Source organism: Echinops telfairi, unplaced genomic scaffold (genome assembly GCF_000313985.2).
Source record: "Echinops telfairi isolate 266 unplaced genomic scaffold, ASM31398v2 ScPeMD7_7424;HRSCAF=8462, whole genome shotgun sequence".
Classification (NCBI taxonomy): domain Eukaryota; kingdom Metazoa; phylum Chordata; class Mammalia; order Afrosoricida; family Tenrecidae; genus Echinops; species Echinops telfairi.
The window spans coordinates 27,651,781-27,673,913 of record NW_022111324.1 but is presented as its reverse complement, the minus strand read 5'-3'; the positions used below and the strand labels follow the sequence as shown (position 1 = coordinate 27,673,913).

Here is a 22,133-nt window from a genome sequence, read left to right as displayed (position 1 = left end):
ATTATAGTACAGCATGTAATATATTTTGAGTCAATGCAAACTTACTTATAAAAATAAGCAGTGAGTTGGATTTGGCCCCTAACTGATTTGTCCATCTATCTAAATATTTTTCAGCATCAATTATTTTCCTACAGACTACATTTCACACAAAAAATAAAAGATTTTTAAAAGACCAGCTCATGACTCATACCACAATTCTTTAATGCAGTTCCTCATGTTGTGGTGACCCCCAACCATGAAATTATTTTTGTTGCTACTTCATAACTGTAATTTTGCTGCTGTTGTGAATTGAACGATCCCTGTGAAAGGGTCATTCGACCCCCAAAGGGGTCACGACCCACAGGTTGAGAACTACTGGTCTAAATCCTTATACTATTCATTGGCACCCAGTCAATTCTAACTTACAATAAATCATTAGGACATAAAAACTAGCCCCAAGGGTCCAAAGGCCAGGGGTCCTCAAACTTTTTAAACAGGGGACCAGTTCACTGTCCCTCAGACCTACTGGAGGGCCGGACTAGTTTAAAAAAACCTATGAACAAATTCCTATGCACACTGCACATATATTAATTATTTTGAAGTAAAAAAAACAAACGGGGCAAAAACACCGGCGGGCCAGATAAATGTCATCAGTGGGCTGCATGTGGCCCGCGGGCCGTAGTTTGAGGACCCCTGCTATAGGCTCTGCAGAAGACACTTGCCACATCTTACACCCACAGAAACTGGTAGGTTCTGAGCCAGGGACCTTTCGGTTAGCTGCTGAGCACTTAACTACTGTCACACCAAGGTCATTATATAACAGGTCTTTAAGAGTTCATGAAAAATGAGAATTATGCAGGGGTGGGGGAGAATTGGCACCAAAATAATTTTGTTATGTCTGAACTGGATCTAGCTGGAGGCACTTAGAAAAATAAGACATTGGTTTGAAATGAGTGTGTGTCAGAGCAACGTGAACTCTGCTAAAATTGAAGCAAAAGCAAGCATCAAATTTATGGTGATGCTTGGGTGGGAGAATGGTGAGATTACTGATGCTTTATGAAAAGTTTATGGGGACAAGGCCCCAAAGAAATCAGCAGTTCGTCCTCACCCCCCGGCAGTCCTGGGGCTTTGGGGCTCGGCACAAGGGGGAGTCCCTCTGGGACATGGGGGCACAGTGAATGGTGTGACCCTTTGCTGGGCATGCCTACACAGTAGGGTTTGCTGCACCCCTTTAGGGTTTCCCATATGTGCTCCAATAAATCTGTTCCCTTTTGCTTAAAAAAAAAGAAATCAGCATTTACAAACAGGTAACTCATTTTAAGAAGGGGTAATATGGAGTTGACGCCAACAAGGGCAGATCAAAACCAAACTCCCGGCCATCCGGTCAGTGCCAATTCACAGAGGCCTTAGAGGGCGGGGCAGGACTGATCGGTGAGTCTCCAAAAACTGTGGCTCTTGGAGTAAAAACCCTGTCTTCCTCCCCGGGAGAGATGACCCACAGCATCTTTCAAGGAAGCAATCTTGTTCTTTCCGTAACTCAAGTGAACCAACAGTGAGCAGAGAGAACAAGGGCCAGCACCAAAGACATTGCACTTGGGTCCATTTACACAATTCTACGTAAAAAATAATTTTTAATCAAGTTGAGCAAGACCCTGCCCAATGGATGACAAAACTGTGGCAACTAGATGAGCTGTCAAGAACAGAGCAAGTGGGATCAAGATCCTGAGGTATTTTTCAAAGAATTGTTAACATGGTTTTTATCAGCATGATTCTGAGGACAAAGCACCATCAAAGCAAAACTACCCCGAGGTGGAAGTGGTCCAGTCACAGCAAAATCAGAATGGGCATGAACCAAGGCTATGGTACAGAGTTTGAGGATGCTCAAGGCATTTTGCTTGCTGATTTTCAGACGGGCCGAAAAATATTAATGCATGCTTGCTATGAAAGTTCTTTGACAAAATTGGTCAAAACTTTAGTAGAAAACACTCCGGTGACAGGAGGAAAGTAAAAGGAAGTAGAGGAAAGAACTAGGAGGAAAAAGACTTTTATAAAGGTATGAAGATGTATTTATGTACATATGTAAATATGTTTATATGTGATAGGGATATAGGTCTATGTAAATATATTTATATGTATTAAGGTAGCAGACGGACATTGGGCCTCTATTCCCTCAATGCAAGAACACTTTGTTCTAGTAACCTGGCATTCTGTGATGTTCACTTTCCCTAAAGGTTCACTGAAGACAAAATGGGGACATAAGCAAATGTGGTGAAGAAAACTGATGGAGCCCGGCTATTAAGAGATATAGCATGTGGGTTCTTAAAGGTTAAACAAGCAGCCATCTAGCTGAGAAGCAACAAAGCCCACCTGGAAGAAGCACACCAGTCTGTGATCATGAAATGATGGCTGAATCAGGTTATCAGGTATCCGAAGATCCAAAACAAACAACTATATCGATGCGAACAAGAGGGGTCAGGTGGATACGCAAAGTCCATCGTCTGAAGACAATCGATATCCCCTCCCAGAAGGGTCACAAGGAAGGGATGATTAATACAGCACCGATGAAACACACAACATTCCTTTAGTTCCTGAATGCTTCCTCCCCACCAACAATTATGACACAGTTCTACCTTACAGATATGGCTAGACCAGAGGATGCACAATGTTACAGATAAGAACTCTCTGCACATGGAATCCAGGACAGATAAACCGCCCCAAGAACAGTAGTGAGAGTGGCGATACCATGATGGGAGGGGGGGAGGAGTGAGGAGGGAAAATAATTTTAAAAAGAAAGAAAACACCCAAGAAAGCTTCATCAGAGAATTGTTCACCACAGCAATGCACCTATTCATTTCCCTCATCAAATAAGAGTAATTTTACGAGAGTGTGAATGGGAAATCATTAGGCATCCATTTACCTTATAGTCTTGATTTGGTTCCTTCTGACTTCATTTCTTAATCTTAAAAAAAAAAACCCACCTTTAAAGGGCAATGCAGGGACAGTAAAATATTTAACACTGCTCTTCTAACCAAAGTCTCTAACTTTACCAAACGACCTCTTCCAGCATGGCTCTGGTAAGATGGGGAAGAAACTGACAAGACTCATCTGTGAGTAATTGTGAACAGGATGTGCAGGAAAACCATCCTGCAGGGTCTAATGAGCCCTTTGAGAAGCAGAGGAAGGGATCCCATTACTAGCAAGAGCTAGGAGTGGTGCTCAGACAAGAGAGCCTTACACATTGAACCTCCTGGGTACAGAAGAAAGCTACACCATTGAAGGAGCAGCAGCCAGAGCACGGAACAGAGGGTGTGGGTTGGTGGGTTTGCCAATCCAGGGAGCAAGCAAAGCTGAGTGCCTCTGGGCAGAAGGCTGGCTTGCAGAGTAGGGTGTGTGTGAGCACTTGGGGGAAGCTGACGCTTACTAGAGTTGGGTGCCTCTGGGCATATAATTCAGGGAGCTGTGTTTTCAGACTCATGGAGCTGAAACTGAATGCCCTTGGATTGAGGCTCCAGTGGAGTGGTATGCCCCTTTGGGCATTTATTATCAGACATGAAAGAACTTTGTAACATTTCATGATAAACAACTAACCTGAGCATTTCTCAATGGCATTGCAAAGTGTTAACTTTTTAAATAAACCCTTTGGTCACTAATTTTGTCTGTGGGGTCAGTATGACCATTACAATGGATAGTAAAAACTAGAAAGGTAAAATAGAGAACACTAATTAAAACAACTCAGGCACCCACTTAATAATCTAAAAAAGGAAACACTGATAATATTAAATTCCCAAGGCTCTCAATTCTTTAAACCAAAACCGAACTAAACCTACAGCCATGGAAGTGATTCCAATGCACAGTGACCCTATCTATATAAGGCTTCTGAGACTAAATCTTCGTGGAATACAGTCTCATTGCAGAGTAGCTCGTGGGTTTGAACCTTGGACCTTGTGGTTAGAAGCCTATATTTAACCAGCCAACACCAGGGATCCTATCAGTTCTTTAAGGATGAACTAAGTGGCTGGTATCATCACTTAGAAAAGTCTCTTGAACTTGATGGAGTTTATATTGATTGAAAAATGAAGTTTATATTTTTTTCACCTTGATTTTTTTCATCTTAATCTTTTAAGTAAACTTGTCCATGAAATTTTTGAAGATCCCTCACATAATCTGGCCCCTTATTTCTTTGCATCTTTTACTCTGCTCCTCTTCACTCATTCCAACCATATTTTGTCTTTACTCACAGGTTACCTTCTCTGTAAGCCTATTATCCACCTCAAATCACTTATTCTTTTCCTTCTTTGTTTTTATCCAGACTACTTATCAGCACCTAACACACAGTATCATTTATTTTTTCATTGTAAGGGGGCTTTAAAAAGTTCATGAAAATAATGAAGTACAATGGACATTTTCCCAGACCTTTTTGAAGCCACCTCAGATATCCAACATCTTTAAGTACATGTTGTTGTTGAAATTTAGGTGCCATCCAGGCGGCTTCAACCCATTTCAACACTAAACACAACAGAACAAAACACTGGATAGTCCTGCGCCATCCTCACTATCGTGCCCATCCTGAACCCATCGATGCAGCGACTGTGTCAATCCATCTCATTGAGGGCCTTCCTCTTTCGCTGCCCCTCCACTTACCAAACATGATGTCCTTCTCCAGGGACTGGTCTCTGCTGACAATATACCCACAGTATGTAAGACAAAATGTCATCATCCTTCCCTCTAAGAAGCACTCTGGCCTTAGTTCTTCCAAGGCAGATCAGTTTGTTCTTTTAACAGTTCATGGTACTTTCAATATTTTTCACTAGCTCAATTCAAATGCATTGATTCTTCTATAGTCTTCCTTATTCAATGTCCAACTTTCACGTGCATATGACAGAACAGAGAAGACCATGGCTTGTGCCAGGAGCACCTTAGTATTCAAAGTAATTTCCATGCTCTTCACTGTTCTAAAGATGTCTTGTACAGATTTCCCTGATGCAATACGTCTTTTGATCTCTTGACTGCTGCTTTCATGAGCACTGATTGTGGAACCAAGTAAGGTGAAATCCTTGACAACTCCAACCTTTTCTCCATTTATCATGATGTTGCCTGCTGGTCCAATTGTGATGATTCTGGTCTTCCTTACACTGAGTTGTAATCCACACTGAAGGCTACTTGAGGTAGTTTATTGTGCCAACCTGGCTGATAAACATATGCGGGGTTAATTGAAGGGTGGAGAGATAAATGGCTCAGTAAGCCTCGCCTTTTGAGTTCTCAGGTCTCTTCCTTTGTGACTGTCAGACCAGGGTGCAGCTGCCTTAGCCAGTTCCCTGCTTCAGCTCGCAAGGCCCACTTCCTACAAGACATCCCTGAGGAGAAGCCACATAGACTTACCCCGATGCAGCCCTGGATGCTGGAGCAGCGACGTGGAGACCCCTGCCAGCTCGGAGATGCTTACACACTCACTGATTTGGCTTTCCTCCTGCAGTCGGCATCATAGTGTTTTGTGAGATGGAGGAGAACATCATCAGCATACCACAGGTTGCTAATAAGCCTTTCTCCAATTCTGATGCCACTCTCTTCATATAACTCAACTTCTCTGATGATGTGCTTAGCATATAGATTGAACAAGTATGGTGAAAAGATACAATCCTGATGCACACCTTTCCTGATTATAAACCATGCAGTATTCTCTTGTTCTGTTCATCCAAAGGCCTCTTGGATCCATGAGTGTTCTGGAATTCCCATTCTTCTCAAAGTTATCCACAGTTTATTATGTTCCACACAGTCGATGCCTTTGCAGTCAACGAGATACAGGTAAACAGCCCTGGGGTAGTCTCTACTTTCAGTCAAGATCCTGCTGACATCAGCAATGGTATCTTTTGTTCCACATCCTCTTATGTCTCCAGCCTGCATTTCTGGAAGCTCCCACTCAATGTGCTGTTGCAACTGTTGAAGGATGAGCTGGTACAAAATTTTACTTGTATGCGCTATCAATTATATTGCCCTACAATTGGAGCATCTTGTTGGGTCATTTTTCTTTGGAATGAACACGAATATGGATCTCTTCCAGTCAGTTGGCCAGGTAGCTGTCTTCCAAATTTCCTAGCATAGACCAGTGAGTGCTTCCAAGGCCTCCTCAGCCTTCTGAAACATTTCTATAGGCGCTCCACCAAGTCTTGGAGCCTTGTTTTTGACTAATGCATTTAGTGTAGCCTGAACTTCTTCCTTTAGCACCAATATAATTATAGTTCAATACAATTAATGTTCAATTTTTTATGCACCAACCATAAAATCTAGTGATGAAGGTTCTTCCTCAAAGGCTCCCTCCTGAAATGGGGGTCTGTTGACTAGATCTTTTGGATACTTTGACACTATTTTTGCCATCTTCTCTTGATGCTTCCTGCATCATTCAGTATTTTGCCTCTAGAATTAAAATTCAATGCTTAAATGATTTCTTGAGGCCTTTCGGTTTCAGATATGCTATGCATGTTCTTCCCTTTTGGTTTTCTAATTCTAGGTCCTTACACATATCACTATATTTGGCTTTGTCTTCTCGAGGTACCCTTTGAAATCATCCTTTCTTCCATTTACTTTAGCTACTCCATGATTAACAGCACTTTCCAGAGTCTCTTCTGACATCCATCTGGATCTTTTCTTCTTTTCCTGTCTTTTTAATGACCTTTTTTTTCGCTGTCTTCATGATTGACGGTCTCGATGTCCTCCCACAGCTCATCGGGTCATTAGTGTTCAGGCATCCGATCTATTCTTGAGATGGTCTCAAAATTCAGATGGGGTAGACATAGGTCAAATTTTGACTCATGTGGACTGTTTTGTTAATTTTCTTCAGATTTACTTGAACTTACTTCTGAGCAATTGATGTTCTCTTCCAGTCAACCCCTGGTCTGGTTTCAGCTGCTGATACTGAGCTTCTCCACTGTGTCTTCCCACAGATACAGTCAATTTGATTTCTATGCCTTTCATCTGGTAAAATCCATGTGTAAAGCTGTCTTTTGTGTTCTTGAAAAAGGTATTTGTTATGAACAAGGAGTTGGCATTTCAAAATTCTATCATACGCTCTCCAGCTTCATTTCTATCACCAAGTACATATTTTCAAATTACTTTTCCTTCCTCTTTGTTTCCATATTTTACATTCCAATTAACAATGCACTTTGATTGCGTGCTCACCCAATTTCTGGCTGAAGTCGTTGGTAGAATTCTTCAATTTCTTCATTACAAACTTTAATGGTTGGTGCATAAAAGTTGAACAATAATTTAATGATGAGATTTGAAGGTGGATTGATAGAACTACCCACAGGTAGCGCTACACCTTATGATGGATTTAGCAAGATACTGTCTGACACTGAATGGCACACCATTCCTCTTGATTGTGTTATTCCAGGCATAATAAAGATTTATATGATTTTTCTGATTCAAATTGGCCAGTACCAGTCCATTTCAGCTCACTAATACCTAGGATATCAATCATCATGCATTGCATTTAAATTTGACCACTTCCAATTTTCCTAAGTTCATACTTCACATATTCCAAATTGCAATCATCACAAGATTTTTGCAGCTGTTTTGAGTCATGCCCCATCAGCAAATGAATATTCCGAAGGCTATCCTCTTACAGCTATGTCTGACGCACGTCCCCATCACTGACTCTTCTCCAAGAAATCAGCGCTTCTTCAGTCACATTTCGAGTGCCCTCGAACCTGAGGGGCCCATCTGCCGCACTATCTCTGAAAATGTTCTGCTTCTTTTGTTCAGTCTTAATAGTATTTGAAAACGCTTCAAAGCTCTGTGTAGGTTTTCAGCAGCTTCTTCCTTAGAAGTGGGATGCCAAAACCTTCTTCATTGTCTATTCTTAGTCTGGAAGGTCTGCTGAAACCTGTTCACTTTGGGTGACCCTGCTGGCATTTGAAAGACTAGTGACATAGCTTCCAGCATCAAAGCAACACACATGCCACCACAGTTCAACACACTGACAAGTGGTGACCTTAGTACATGAACCCCATGCAGATCTCCACATCTAACACACAGTAGACATACCGTACATATTTGCTGAATGATAAAACTTAGCCCTGAGGTTTAAGTAACTTTCATTTTCCAAAAATATCTTCAAGAAAAAAATGAATGAGATGATTACAATGAAGCTTATAGTATTTCATACAAGCCGCTGACTCACTCACTCACTGCCATCAAGTCAATGCCGGTGCATGTGAGCCTGTGACTGTTTACGGTGAGGGGCCGTTAATGGTTTAGAGCTGCTGACCCTGCAGATCTTGGTGCAACACCTGACCACTACACCTCCAGGGCTCCTTTTTATACAAGAAAGACAATAAATCTTCATTAACAAGAAATTGTCAACTACTAAGTTGAGATAATTACCTCCATCCAGAGATTTCCAAAAGCAATTTTCATTTCAATCTCTAATATTGAAGATAAAGCCATTCCAAGAGACTTTTCCAGCTCAGCTATGATGCTTCCAAGGACAACAGATAGTCCAGAACTTGTGGGTTCCTCTTCAGGTCTCTTTTTCACGGATGTTGCTTTTGAAAGTCAAATAGTTACAGGATTTATTCAGGGGACTATTATTAAATATTTTACATGTAAAATTAGTATTTGGCTATAGAAGTATTTCAATATGTAATTCAGATCTTAAATAACTAGTCCTTTCTTTTAAAAACAGTATTAGGGAGCATTCGGGAACCCTCATGGTGTAGTAGTTATGTATTAGACTGCTAACGGCAAGAAACAAGAATTTCTATAGAGTTTCACTTGCAGCATCAATATGTTACTTTAGTAAACCCTCTATCTCTTCTGTAAAGCACTTCAAATTAATGCATGATATTAAAATAAATGTGATTTTTAACTAAATTTTAGTGTTGCTATTATAAAAAAATTACAAGAATGGTTTAGATTCGTTTACAACAGAAATTATGGACTAATAACTACAGATCAAGAAGTAGTTTCCTCCCCCAAATAATATATTCTTGTAATCTCAGCAAACATCTATAAATTATTTTTAAAGGCCCCAATCTCTGGCTTAACCACCTTTACACTTGTCCCTTAAAAAGCAACAGCTTTTATTATTGTAAGTTGTTCAATTTAATTAACAATATTATTTTGATACCAGATAAATAGCTGCAATCTGTATGGCAAAGAACAAAATATTACATAGCTTATCACCATAAAAGTAAACTAATGGTTTAAATAGCAATAATACAGTATAATTGGCAAGCCAAAAGCACAGTACTTCTAGAAATTAATAAACTAGAGTATTGTGTTACTCTTTCTAAATGCCATTTGAATATTCTGACAATAGATATTTCATCACTGAAGAGGGCAAATGAAGTAGCATTTATATATATATATGGCTACCAAAAACAACTATGGTAGAGTTGACTCCAACTGACAGTGATGCTATGGCATACCAGGATAGAACAGAACTGCTCCATACGGTTTCAGAGGCAAGAACTTCTTCCAGCCTCCACTATCTACTACAGAATGGCTGGTGGGTCCCAGGGATCACTTCATTAGCAGCCTAACACTTAGCCCACTGTGCCACCAGGGCTGCTTAATATGTAGGCCCTTGCAAACAAACAAAAGTACGTGACACTAGAGGCTTCAGTAATTCTTCCCACACAAAGGAAACTGGGAGCTTTTCAAATGGTATCAGGTTTGATGTACTATTCCATCACATAAGAGCATTCAATAGAAAAGAAAATAAATAATGCTAGTGCCTTTGTCTAAATTATCATTAAAAAAATAAATAATAGGTTATAAACATGAAACCAAAAATTATCTCCATCTCAAATGAGCATTTCCTATAGCTACTATTATTTTAAGTTTTATTCAGCATTGTAAAAGGCAACATGCATATATTAATTATAAAATGTAAAAATGTATATGAACAAATGAGCAAAATTTCAATCTAATTTGTAAAAGTACACATTGGAGGCAATAATGTTAATTGTTTTTTATTATCATTGTAATTTTCATTTATTTTTCTCTTTACAAGCCAGATATTCCAAACTTACTATTTTTAATACAAAAGGAAGAATGTTACTAATTCTAAATGTTACCAATATTAGTGAATACAGTAAGACAAATATCTAATTATTCACAGTAAGAATACTACCTTTCAATTGCGGCTTAGAAACACAAGGCTGACGACACCCATCTGTGACCATAAATAAGTTTAATAACTCTGAATTCAATTCTTCTTTACTGAGTGACTTCACACCACTTATAAGACCCTTGTTTCTTAAATTTCTATCATCCCTAAAGTTGGGAGGGTTTGGAGAAAAAAATATTTTTATTATAAGATAAACCAGATGGAAACAATACACATAACTAATCAGAAAGTATTGATACTTTGTTTACAAATTTAGAAAACATAACAATTTATGAAATAGAGAAAATAAAGGAATTAGCATACAGTATGCTCACAGGAGGTTTGGGGAACAGTAACAGTTAACACTTACTGCGTGTTTTCCTGGTCTGAGGCACTGTTCTAAGCAATAATCTATTAATTCTCACAACAAATTTCTGAGATTAAGATGTGAATTTTTTTCCCATTTCACAGACAGGAAACCTGAAGTATAAGTGATGTGAAATAACTCATCTAAAGTTACACTTGATATGTGGGAGCTGGATAAGAATACAGAAAACAGGTTCAGAGAGCCAACTCTAAGAGAATTAATTCACAGAGCAGGCAATCTCAAAATTCCTTCACTGAGCATAACATAAATTGTTTGAATTTAAGGTTAAAATAAAAAAAGTCAGTCTGAGTATAGCACAGTGCATAAGACTACCTTATGAGCTTACAGAGAAATAGGCATTAATAAATGGAAAGATATTTAAAGTGTTGAATGGGGGGGAAGTGACATGATCATGTATCTGTTTATTAAATTATTATTTTAGAGTCTAGCAAACTTCAATGTCTTTGTTAATGGAAGAGTAGTTTATGAGACTAACATTCCCGTAGATCACAACATGGACAAAAATTTAAAATAAGCATCAACTGTAAGTGAAAATTACCTTCAAGACACACAAACTCCCCGGATGAGAACTGTTCAAACATGACATCGTGTTTCACAGAGCAAAGGATGCCTCAGAGAAAAGCAAACAGGAAAGACCCAAGAAGAAAGCCATAACCTTTTATAACCTAATCCCAGAAGTGATACATCACCACTTCTGGTGTTGGAAGAGACTGCAGAAGAACAGGAATATCAGAGAAGCGGCTCCTTGAGGGCCCTCTTGCAGGCTGGGGTGATTGTTAGCTGCTGCCAAGTCAACCTCAATTCACAGCAACCCCAACTGACTGAGCAGAATTGCCCAAAAGAGTTTCTAGGCTCTGATCTTTACAGGCTTCAATAACCAGGTCTTTTTCCTACAGGCTGGCTGCATTGGCTTGAACTGCTATCTTTTCCATTGGTAACAGAACGCTCAATTATTCCATCACTGAAGATCCTAGAGGCTGGTTACTATAATAAAACTCTATAACTACAGAACGACAAAAGAGAAAATGAAGTAAAAGAAATAAAGACCGAGAATTCTCCAAAATTAAAGGTAGGCACCAAACTATAAATTCAAGAAGCTCAAAGCACGCAATGTGGGATAAAGCCCTCCTCCTCCCAAGGCCCCCCCCCACAATAAAAAAAGCAAAGCACCTAAGCACGTTCTTGCCAAATAGCAAAATACTATTTTTAAAGTACACTGTGATCAAGTAAGGTTTTTAAAAGAGGTATAAAATAAGTGAAAATGGTAATCGCATATCACTAAAAACACAGAAATACGCTAGAGACGGGGAAAAGCAAAAACAAATGGAATAGAAAACAAGGAGCGAAATGTCTAATGTTGATATGGTCTATACATATAGAGGTCAGAAATTTTCAGATAGGATAATAAAGAAGCAACTATATGCTGCCTATTAAAAAACCTACTTTAAATATAAAGACATCAGAGGTCAAAAGTAAAAGGATGAAAAAATACACTCCATATAAACTCAAGCCAAAGAAAGACTAGCTATGGCCACTGCTCCCCAGGTGATTCCATCATCTCATAGTAACCCTATAGTACGGAGTAGAACTGCCGCAAGACTGCACGATTATGAATCTTACACGGCTTCCAAGATTGCAAATCTTTATGGAAGCATACGGCCTCATCTTCTGTCCCCCTCCATCCCTCGGCCCACCCCCCACCAAAGGCAGCTATAGGGTTTGAACCATCAACCTTTTGGTTAGCTTAACACACCAAACCATCAAGAACCCCCGTACTAGCTAAATCCAAAGCCACTGCCATCCAGACGATTCTAACTCAGAGCAACCTTATAGGAAAGACGAGAACTGCCCCACAGGGTGTCCAGGGCTGTCAATAATCACAGAAGTCAACAGTCTCATCTTCAACAGAGTGACACATGAGTTTGAATGGCCAACCTTTCAGGTCTCTCAGCTCAACACTTTAACCCGACATGCCTCCAGGGCCTCTTGGATTAGCTGCAGTAACACCATATAAAGAAGACTACAGAATCAGGAGTATCAACATAGAGGGCAATTATATAAGGAAAATAGATTAATTTCCCATGAAGACAATCATAAGCAATCCAGAGTAGATTACAAAATAGAACTGACAGAACTAGATAAATCCACAATTACATCTCAAGATTTTAGCTCTCTTTTCTTAATAATCAAAAAATAAGGGGAAAATCAGTACAAATATGAGACCTAAATCTTGACCCCCAATATATACATTCTTTTGAAGTATTCATCTAGGCCACATAACAAACTGTTGAGAAATTTAAAAGACTGTAAGAGCCACCAATAAAATGATTTAAAAATTTTTTTGAAAGAGCAGAAATCAAAGAATGTATCCTCAGGCCAACAAATAATTAAACCACCAATCAACGACAGGGAATTATCTGGTTAATTTACAAGCAAGTGGAGTTAAGCAATAAATGTATAACTCACACATATATATTGAACTGAATAAAAGTCAAAATACAAAGTACCAAAATTCATAAGGTACAAGGAAAGTCATGCTTAGAGAACATTTATAATAAACTCAAATCGATAACTTAAGCGTCTATCTTAAAAAACAGAAAATGCATGGAGGATGCAAGAGCGCTTTCTGGGATAAGGGAAGTGTTTCTATATATTGAGAAGGCCATGGGACGCCCAGGTGTATCCATTCTCAACACCGTACAATTAAGATTTGAGTATGCCATGTTATGTTTTTTTCCCCCTGAAAATACATGGATCTGCATGAAAATAATCAAGCGAAAGAGGCAGAATCCTAAAAAGTGTTTTAGTTTGGTGCTTAGGGCTTTATTAGGTCTTCTATTCAATTTGGTTATTATTGAAATTTCCTGTAATAAATATTTACCAAAAATTAAAAATCACCAGTCTCGCTTTTTGAGAATAAATGAAGAACAATCAGTGTGAAAGTAGATACCATATTTTTCCTAGAGATGTTCAAAAAAACATAATTCAGCTTGATACGGGGTGGTGACGGAAGGAGCAGAGACGACCACACAGTTTGAGGAATAGAATCAGCTGGACTTGCTAATTTACTGGATACACATGAGGGAAGCCAGGGAAAAAAATGACTCCCAGGTTTCTAGCTTTAGCAAATAGGTAGAAGGTGCCACTTATTATTCAGACCAAGAACAGTTCAGTTTCAGGGAAAATCAAGAGTTTGCCTTTGGAGATGATAGGATTCGAGGTCTATGAAACATCCAAGTACAGATAGATATAAGTGGTTAAGATACCAGTCTCCAGCTCAGAGGAGAGAGATGGATTCAAGATAGAGTAACCACAAGACTATCACCCTGAGACACCTTTAAACTTAGCACCATGTTCTAGGTACTATTTCATGCTTCTAATCATCTAATATATGTCATCTAATTTAATACACACAATAACCTCATAAGGCAGGTATTGCTATTCTTACTATTTTTTCCTCACGAGGAAACGAAGCATCTTGTCCAAAGTTACAAAGTTGGCAAATGGTAGAGACAAGACTACACCCAGGCTGTCTAATTTACAGCAGACTCCTAGAACACAACCACAACACAAACTATCACCCTCTCTAAAAAAAATAATTCCTTGCCATATGACAAGGGTCAGATTTTGACTTCAGCATGGTTTTATCAGGATTGACTTCCCCAACTTTTCCAACAATTCTCTAATTATTCAATGAATGAAGTTGAAGCTTTGGCCTCACCGATTTTAGATGTAGATCTCATTCCTGTATACGTCATACAATGTAATAGCAATACAATTGAATATGCTCCCTAGACTTAGAAAAGTATATGAGGGGGCTTCAAAAAGTTTGTGGAAAGGCTCCATTATCTTTTACTTACACTTTTAACCAATTTAAAAAAAAAGCTTTTTGTGAATTGCGTGAAGTTCCAATGAGCAGATCAGTTTCCCATTCAACAATTCATACCCACTTTGTTTCATCTCCTTCACTGCAAATCTCTCCATGCACAATTACTTCCTGTTTCCATTCTCCTTCTTTCTTTACACTTCTGAACTTTACCCTTGGGCAAATACTGCCCTTTTTGATTATTCTAAGGGGTGCATACCTCCTTAATGTTTCCCTGACAGAGCTGTCTATGGCAAGGCTGAAAATTGAGCTATGGAGAGACATTCATTTCTAGACCTGAAAGGTGACTAAAGAGCAGGGTCGAGAGCTCTGTCTCCAACTGACCAGTAATCCTAGCTTTTTTAATGATTTTGAGATTTGTTCCACATTTTTCTACCACTCAATCCAGGACCTTCCATTATGATCCTTTAAAGGGCTGTAGGTAGTGGTTGCTGATCAAAAACTAGTCCTCCTGGGTCTCAAAGTCATGTAGAAAGATGCTCTTATGGACCATTAGTCCATCAGACATATGACGTCCATGTCCTCCAGTTTTTATCCCTCTTTTCCTCCAGATGGGAAGCGATCAATTGTTATACCTTAGATGGCCACGCATGAACTTTTAAGACCCCAGTCGCTACCCACCCAACAGGATGTAGCACTGTCTTTGTAGAATAAGTTATGCCAATTGATTCTGATGTTCCTTGAGATCATGGTCCTGAGCCCCCAAGTCCTGTTCCATGAATGTTTTGAAGTCCCCTCATATGTGTGCTGATATGTTGGATATAATATGATTTTTGAAATTACTTTGGAGTAAGCTGATACAGCTAAAAGATGAACCAAAAGAATGAAATGACTTTGAAACTCACGTGCATAGAATAACTTGAGAACAAGGGAACAATTCCTGGTACTGAAGACAGCATTTTAATACTCGATCATCATTATTCTCATCACTCAATCCATCTGTAAAATTAGCAAAACAACTATTAACAGGCAAGTGGAATCTGCAACTATCCCAAGTAGAATTTTCAATGTATTTACAAATGAAAAATATCTAAAAGGAAAGAAAAAAACTTTTTAAATAAAATGAGAAAAATTTGACAAAGCAACGCAATGTGTTTCAAACTCTGAATTTGTGGATTTAATTACGTACTAAGCCTTACTTCTGAAATGAAGCAGTTTGAAAATTAAATAGTTCTGAACTCTTTAAAGCGAAAAAAATGTAGTCAGTAGATGAGAAACTAGAACCTAAAAGCTGCAAGGTTCAAGGTTTTTATTTTAGTACAGAGATTTATTTTTATTTCTTTTATTTTAATGCAAGTTCAGGTTTAAATACATATAATTGGGCGGTGCTTAAAACTGCCTCTATATACTATCATTAATATAACCTGGTTCTTGTGTCTGCTGTTCCTTAATCTCTAAATCAATAAAAATTTAAAATGCAGACACAGTAAAATGGACTCTTGTAAGAGAACAAAAATAATTTATAGAATTTTCCAAGCCTTAATGCCCTTAGGAGCCCCGTAGTGCATTGTTTATGCATTGGGCTGCTAACCACGCAATCAACTGTTCGAAGCCGCCAGCTGTCCTACAGGACAAAGGTGAGGCTTTCTTCTCCAGCAGAACAAACTGTAGTCTCAGAAGCCCACCGGCACAGATCTACCCTGCCCTACAGGGTCCCCATGAGTCAAATCAACTTGCTGGCAGTGAGTCTGATCCTTTTTATTTTTAGTACATTTTAGTAAAAGTTCAATTTTTGTGAAAATAATGTCTTTCTTGTAGATCCTCATACTATCTTCCTTAGAAGCACTTAAGGCATTTGAATCTACAGAACTTTATGGATTACTTGGCAATGAGCCTGGATCTCAACTTTGTTCCCAGTTTACTCTATTTTCCATCTCAGATTTTAGCCCCTGTTACACAACTCATTTCTCTTACCATTCAATTTAGAAAACTCAGCCACTCAACCAACATATTTAAAAAGAAGCTAATGTGTGCCATGTCCATGGGCTAATCAAGCAGAGATGCAAAGACAAACTCTTCAGGAGTCTCTAGTAACTCAAACTCACTGCCATCGCGTCAATTCTGACTCATAAGAAGGTTACGATTAGAAACGCCACCTGTGGGTTTCCAGAGACTACACATCTTTTTTTTTTAATCATTTAATTGGGGCTCATACAATTCAGCACAATCCATACATACATCAATTCTGTAAAGCACATTTATACACTTGTTGCCCTCATCATTCTCAAAATTCACTTTCCTCTTGGGTTCCTGGAATTAGCTCATTTTCCTTTTTCCCTTCCCTCTCCCTCCCCGCGCCCCCCTCCCTCATGAACCCTTGATAATTTATAAATTATTATTATATTTTATCTTACACTGCCCGGTGTCTCCCTTCACCCACCCTTCTGTTGCCCATCCCCCAGAGAGAAGGTTATATGTAGATCCTTGTGATCGTTTCCCCCTTTCTCCCCACCCCTCCCCTCCTGGTATCACCACTGTCACCGCTGGTCCTGAGGGGTTCATCCCTGTGTTTCCAGTTCCCATCTGTACTGCTGTGCATCCTCTGGTCTAACCAGGTCTGCAAGGTAGAATTGGGATCCTGGTAGTTGGGGGGAGGAAGCGCTTAAGAACTAGAGGAAGGTTGTGAGTTTCATTATTGCTATACTGAACCCTGAGTGACTCATCTCCTCCCCACTACCCCTCTGCAAGGGATGTCCAGTTGTCCACAGATGACTACACATCTTTATGGGAGCAGAAAGCCTCCTACTTCCCCTACAGAGAGGCTGGTGGGTTTGACCTGCTGACCATGTGGTTAGCAGCCCAACACATAACCTACTATGCCACCAGAGCTCCTAAGAGTCTTTAATCAACAACTCCCTGCCAAAGTCAATTTTGACTCATACCAACCCTATGGACAGGGTAGAAATGTGGTGGGCTTCTGAGACTATATAACCCAGAAAAGGAGTAGAAAGCCTCACCTTTCTGCCACAGAGAGGCTGGTGGTTTTAAACTGTTAGCTTCATGGTTAGCAGCCCAATACATAACCCATCACACTACCAGAACTCCTTAGAAGCTCTAATGGGGAAGTCTAAACAGAATTCAAGTGATGAGCCTGAGAGAGTTGTACCCGAGAACCTTAATCAGATGACTTACATATGAGGGGGTATCTAAAAAAATCGGATTTTTTTTTTAATCAAAGCTATGTATTCTAAGTTTTTTTTACAAAACAACCTTATCACTTTCAAAATAATCTCCATTATACTTACCATATATACTAGTGTATAAGCCAAGTTTTTGAGCATTTTTAATGCAGTTTTTGTGGTAAAATTAATTGCCTTGGCTGAGATTTGGGACAGCTTATATTAGAGTATATAAGGTAATACATTTGTCAAATCTGTGATTCCATTCTTGGAAACATTTTTCAAACTCATTTGTTTGGATAGCTGATAAGACCTCCCTCATTTTTTTTCTTCACCTCTTCTACATCATCCAATCACTGTACTTTCATGTCCTTCTTCATTCATGTGACTTTGCACAGAGCAAAGTCAGGTGAGTAAGGTACATAAGGCATGAGAGGCATGCGGTTTTTTAACGAAAAACTGGTGCACTGAGATGGCTACATGAGCAGGTTTCATTATTGAAGTGGTAAAACCAGTCCCTTTTTCTGGCACAAATCAGGCCTTTGTCACACACTGTTAAAATGCTATCTTTTCAGAACCTCCAAACCAGTGGCTCTCAATCTTCCTAATGCCGTGACCCTTTAATACAGTTCATCATGATGTGGTGACCCCCAACCATGAAATTACTTTCATTGATTGCTGCTTCATAACCGCAATTTTGCTGTTATGAATCATAATGTAAATATCTGATATTCAGGATGCATTTTCATTGGTACAAATTGAACATAATTAATTAAACATAATTAAAGCACAGTGATTAATCACAAAACTACGTAATTATAGTGTGAAATATTTATGTGTTTTCCGATGGTCTTAGGCGACCCCTGTGAAAGGGTCCTTTGACCCCCTAAGGGGTCTAACCCAGTTGGGAACCACTGCTTAAACAGTGGTTTGATTAATAGTCTGCTCTGGTAGAATGGCTTAATGGTTTAAACAGTGGTTTGATTAATAGTCTGCTCTGGTAAAATGGTTTAATGGTTTAAACAGTGGTTTGATTAATAGTCTGCTCTGGTAGAATGGTTTGATTAATAATCTGCTCTGGTATAACCACTGCTTTAAACAGTGCTTGATTAATAGTCTGCTCTGGTAGAATGAACTCCATATGCACTATCCCACCTCACATCAAAAAAACAAATGAGCCTCCTCTTGATCTTTGATTTCACTTCATGAGCTTTTGAGGGGCAAGGTTAACGATGGCGTCTTCGACTGGATTGAATAATGTTCTGGACTGTAAAAATAGCACCATGTCTCATCACCGGTAATGATCTTGGGAAAAAGCCTGGGTTGCTTCAGAGCTATTCTTTCAAAGTCTAGCATGCTTCCACTCAATGCTCTTTTTCCTGGTCAATTAGAACCCAAGGCACAAATTTCACGACCCTTCTCATTGTATTAGTTCATAGAGACTAGAGAAACAAATCCAGGGAGACTTATGTGTATAAGAAAGAGCTTTATATAAAAGAGTAATTGTATATTAAGAAAATATTGCAGCCCATTCCAGATCAATTCCTTGAGTCCAATATTTGCCCAGATGTCCGATACACCTCTGTAAATTCCTCTTTAGACTCATGCAATACAAGCAATGATGCCGAGTGCAGGAAGATCACAGGCCAGTGAGTGGAAAGTCTTGTGGAAAAGCATTTAAGCACCAGCGTGGGTCTCTGCGTGGCCCCTCCAGCTCCTGGGGCCCTGGCTGCCAACAGCGTAGCTCTGTGTGTCTTCTGAGCAGGAATGTCTCACATGGAGATGAAGCAGAGAGAGACTGTATGTCCCACCTCCAGGGAAAAAGGCAAGTTCCAGAATCCTCAGGAGAAGGCCATGCCCACACAGAGGCCTCATTGGCTATGAACTGATTGACAGGCTAGACTCCACCCCTTCACAAGTTGACAACAGAGATTATGTAACTGCCACACAGTCCCACATCTTTGGTTAAAATTCACTGAATCCATGTGCAAGATAGTCCAGATAACCTCCCCGTTTCTTCAGTTGTCCGTTGCTGGTCTACGAGTACAAGTGCATGAATTTTGAGAACCTTTTCATCTGTTCAGGAAACTGACGGACATCCAGAAAAAGGTTTGTGATCAATTGTCATTTCACCTTTTTTGAAACAAGAAATCCACTCGTACACTTGAGTTTTTCCCATAGCACTGTCCTTGTATGCTGTGTTCTACATCAATACAGTTTCTGTGTCATTTTTCCCCAGAGCAGGAAACAAAATTTCACAGCCACAAGCTGTTCTCTTAAATTGGCCAACAAAAAAACGAGGTTTGAGTGAAAATGTTTTTATAAAAAAATTCTTTTGTGTAGTTCTAGCTGGGCATTTGGTTGAAATCACAGACTGGCTCAAAGAATCCTAGAAAGTCATTCCGTATCATATGCAATTAAGAATGCACAAAGATCACAAGGCATCTGGAACTGCCATCCCATCAGAAACTGTTGAAACGTAAATATCTTCTTGAATTAAAATATATTCAAGTTGATTCACAGTCAAAAAAAAAAAATTCACTGTGACCAGACAGACCCTTTCCAGGTGATGCCGCTGGGAACACTAACACAAAGAGAGTTGCTCTATGCTCACCTAGCGGAAAAATGCATATTACTAAAAAGCTTTCCCTAGCGGAGCTTTTTCCGTTTGGGTAGAGTACCCCCTCATAGTATTGGTTTTCCTTCTTCCAGCTCAGAGAGTAAATTATAACAAAATAACTACTCAAAACTTTAGTTAAATTTAAACAATTCAATTCAGCATACAAAAGGAGGCATAAAGGTAACAGTACACTGCTCAAAAGGTATGAAATTAAGGATAATAAGTATTATCACTTTTCCTAAGATTTACTGAAAACATACTTTGAGTTATTTAGTTATCCAACAAATAATTTGGAGACATCAGCACAAATACTCCTCAGACATAACCAAATACCTTCCAACACCAGTCACATAGATTTGAAGGCTTATGACCATCAATCGTCTCATGGAACAACTTCACTGGCATATCACAGTTCATAAAAATCATGCTCTGAATCCTAGTGAAGTAACTTGCCAAGAGCCAAACAGAAAGATTATTCAAAGCTCAAAGAAGAAACCAGTGTCCACCAGTCATACCCGTATCTACTCTAAAACCAGAAGCACTAGCTGGTGCCCTGCTATTTTAACCACTGGTCATTCTAACCAGGGTCACAATAGTTGGTGGTCCCTAAAACAGTTGGGAGAAAATATGGTGCAAATCTCAAATTCAGATTTAAAAGTAGCAGCAATAATAATAATAAAGCCAGACAAACTGGAAGGAGACTAGAAGACTAAGACTGTTACCCCTAGACACTCTTTAAAGCCAAGAACCAAGGCTAATCCCTGAGACTATCTTTTAGCAATTTAGAAACAAGACACACAAAAGGACACTGCCTATAAGGCCTCCAGCCAATCTCATTGTCATTTAGTCAATTTCAATGCAGAACAATCCTATATAGTGTCTCTAGAGTTGCAAATCGTTATAGGAGCAGAAAGCCTCATCTTTCTCCTGCTAAGGGTATGGTAAGTTTGAACCGACAAGCTTGCAGTTAACAGTCCAACACTTACCTTCATCCATAATATCAATCCCTAAATAAAAACCATCAGGATTAGAACAAAGTCAGTAATTACTCTGGAAATATAGCAGATTCAGTTCCAGATCACCAAAATAAAGCAAATGTCACAAAATTAAAGCAACTTGCATGAATGTTTTTGTTTCCAAGTGCATATAAAATGTTTAAATCCTTACTACTTTCTCAAACAACAAAAAAGAAACTCTTGTTTATTAAGTATTTAATGTAGCCTATAAAACATTTAAAATACTGTAAAAATTATCTATATGGCAGAGACATTAAGTGAGCACACGCTATTTAATACAAAAAAACATGGGGCTGGCCCCAATCCCAACTACATGGACAGTTTCCTCTTCCCCGCCCCCTTGGAAGAATGCACTTCAGAGGACAGCACTGGGACAGACTACAGCTTGGGGAGAGGGGCGTGCCTGATTAGAGCACATGGGAGAAACAAAAAGAGATGGAGAGGGAGGGGAGGACATCCTGGCCCACCAAACCCTGAGAACAGTATTACAGCTCAGAGAAGACACCGCACAGAGGACCATAGGGCCGCCCCCACCCCCACCCCCTGCGGCCCCCCCCACCCCACCACCACAAGACACGCCGTCCCTCACTAAACCATAGTGCTGCGGGGGACAATACTGGAGACAGTGCAGGATTTGTGCACAATCTGACCCCATCACGCTGGGGCGAAACACTAAGGGCATGCAACAGAACAGCTAGGGCAGAAAAGTGTTGAAATCCCTGGGGAATACCAAAAATGGACTTTGTAGACAGTGTGACATCATATCAGACTCAACCGGAAAATACTCTTAAAGGCCAACAAACAGACTTTTAACTATTTATAAGGCTTTCCATTTTTTCCCCCCTAACATTTTTATTGGCATACAATTTACATATCATATAATGGAATATTTCAATCATTTAATTATATCAAGGGAAATTGTACAGTCAGCACCACATCTATCTTAGATCATTCCCCCTGCACTGACCCCCACCCCCCACATGGTTAAATTGCTTTTCCCTCTTCCTTTTTTTTTTT

At 39.4% G+C, this 22,133-nt stretch overlaps 1 protein-coding gene across 2 annotated transcripts in view; it reads right to left on the bottom strand.

Annotated features, from left to right (window-relative positions):
* SWT1 (SWT1 RNA endoribonuclease homolog) overlaps positions 1–22,133 on the bottom strand; it is a 114,686-nt gene that overhangs the window by 54,235 nt on the left and 38,318 nt on the right. For both annotated transcript variants that reach the window (XM_045298109.1, XM_045298110.1), the window contains exons 10-12: positions 15,207–15,300; positions 10,112–10,254; positions 8,359–8,519 (exon numbers count right to left, since the gene is read on the bottom strand). In XM_045298109.1, the coding sequence (XP_045154044.1) occupies positions 8,359–8,519; positions 10,112–10,254; positions 15,207–15,300 (398 nt within the window). The remainder of the gene's footprint in view (positions 1–8,358; positions 8,520–10,111; positions 10,255–15,206; positions 15,301–22,133) is intronic.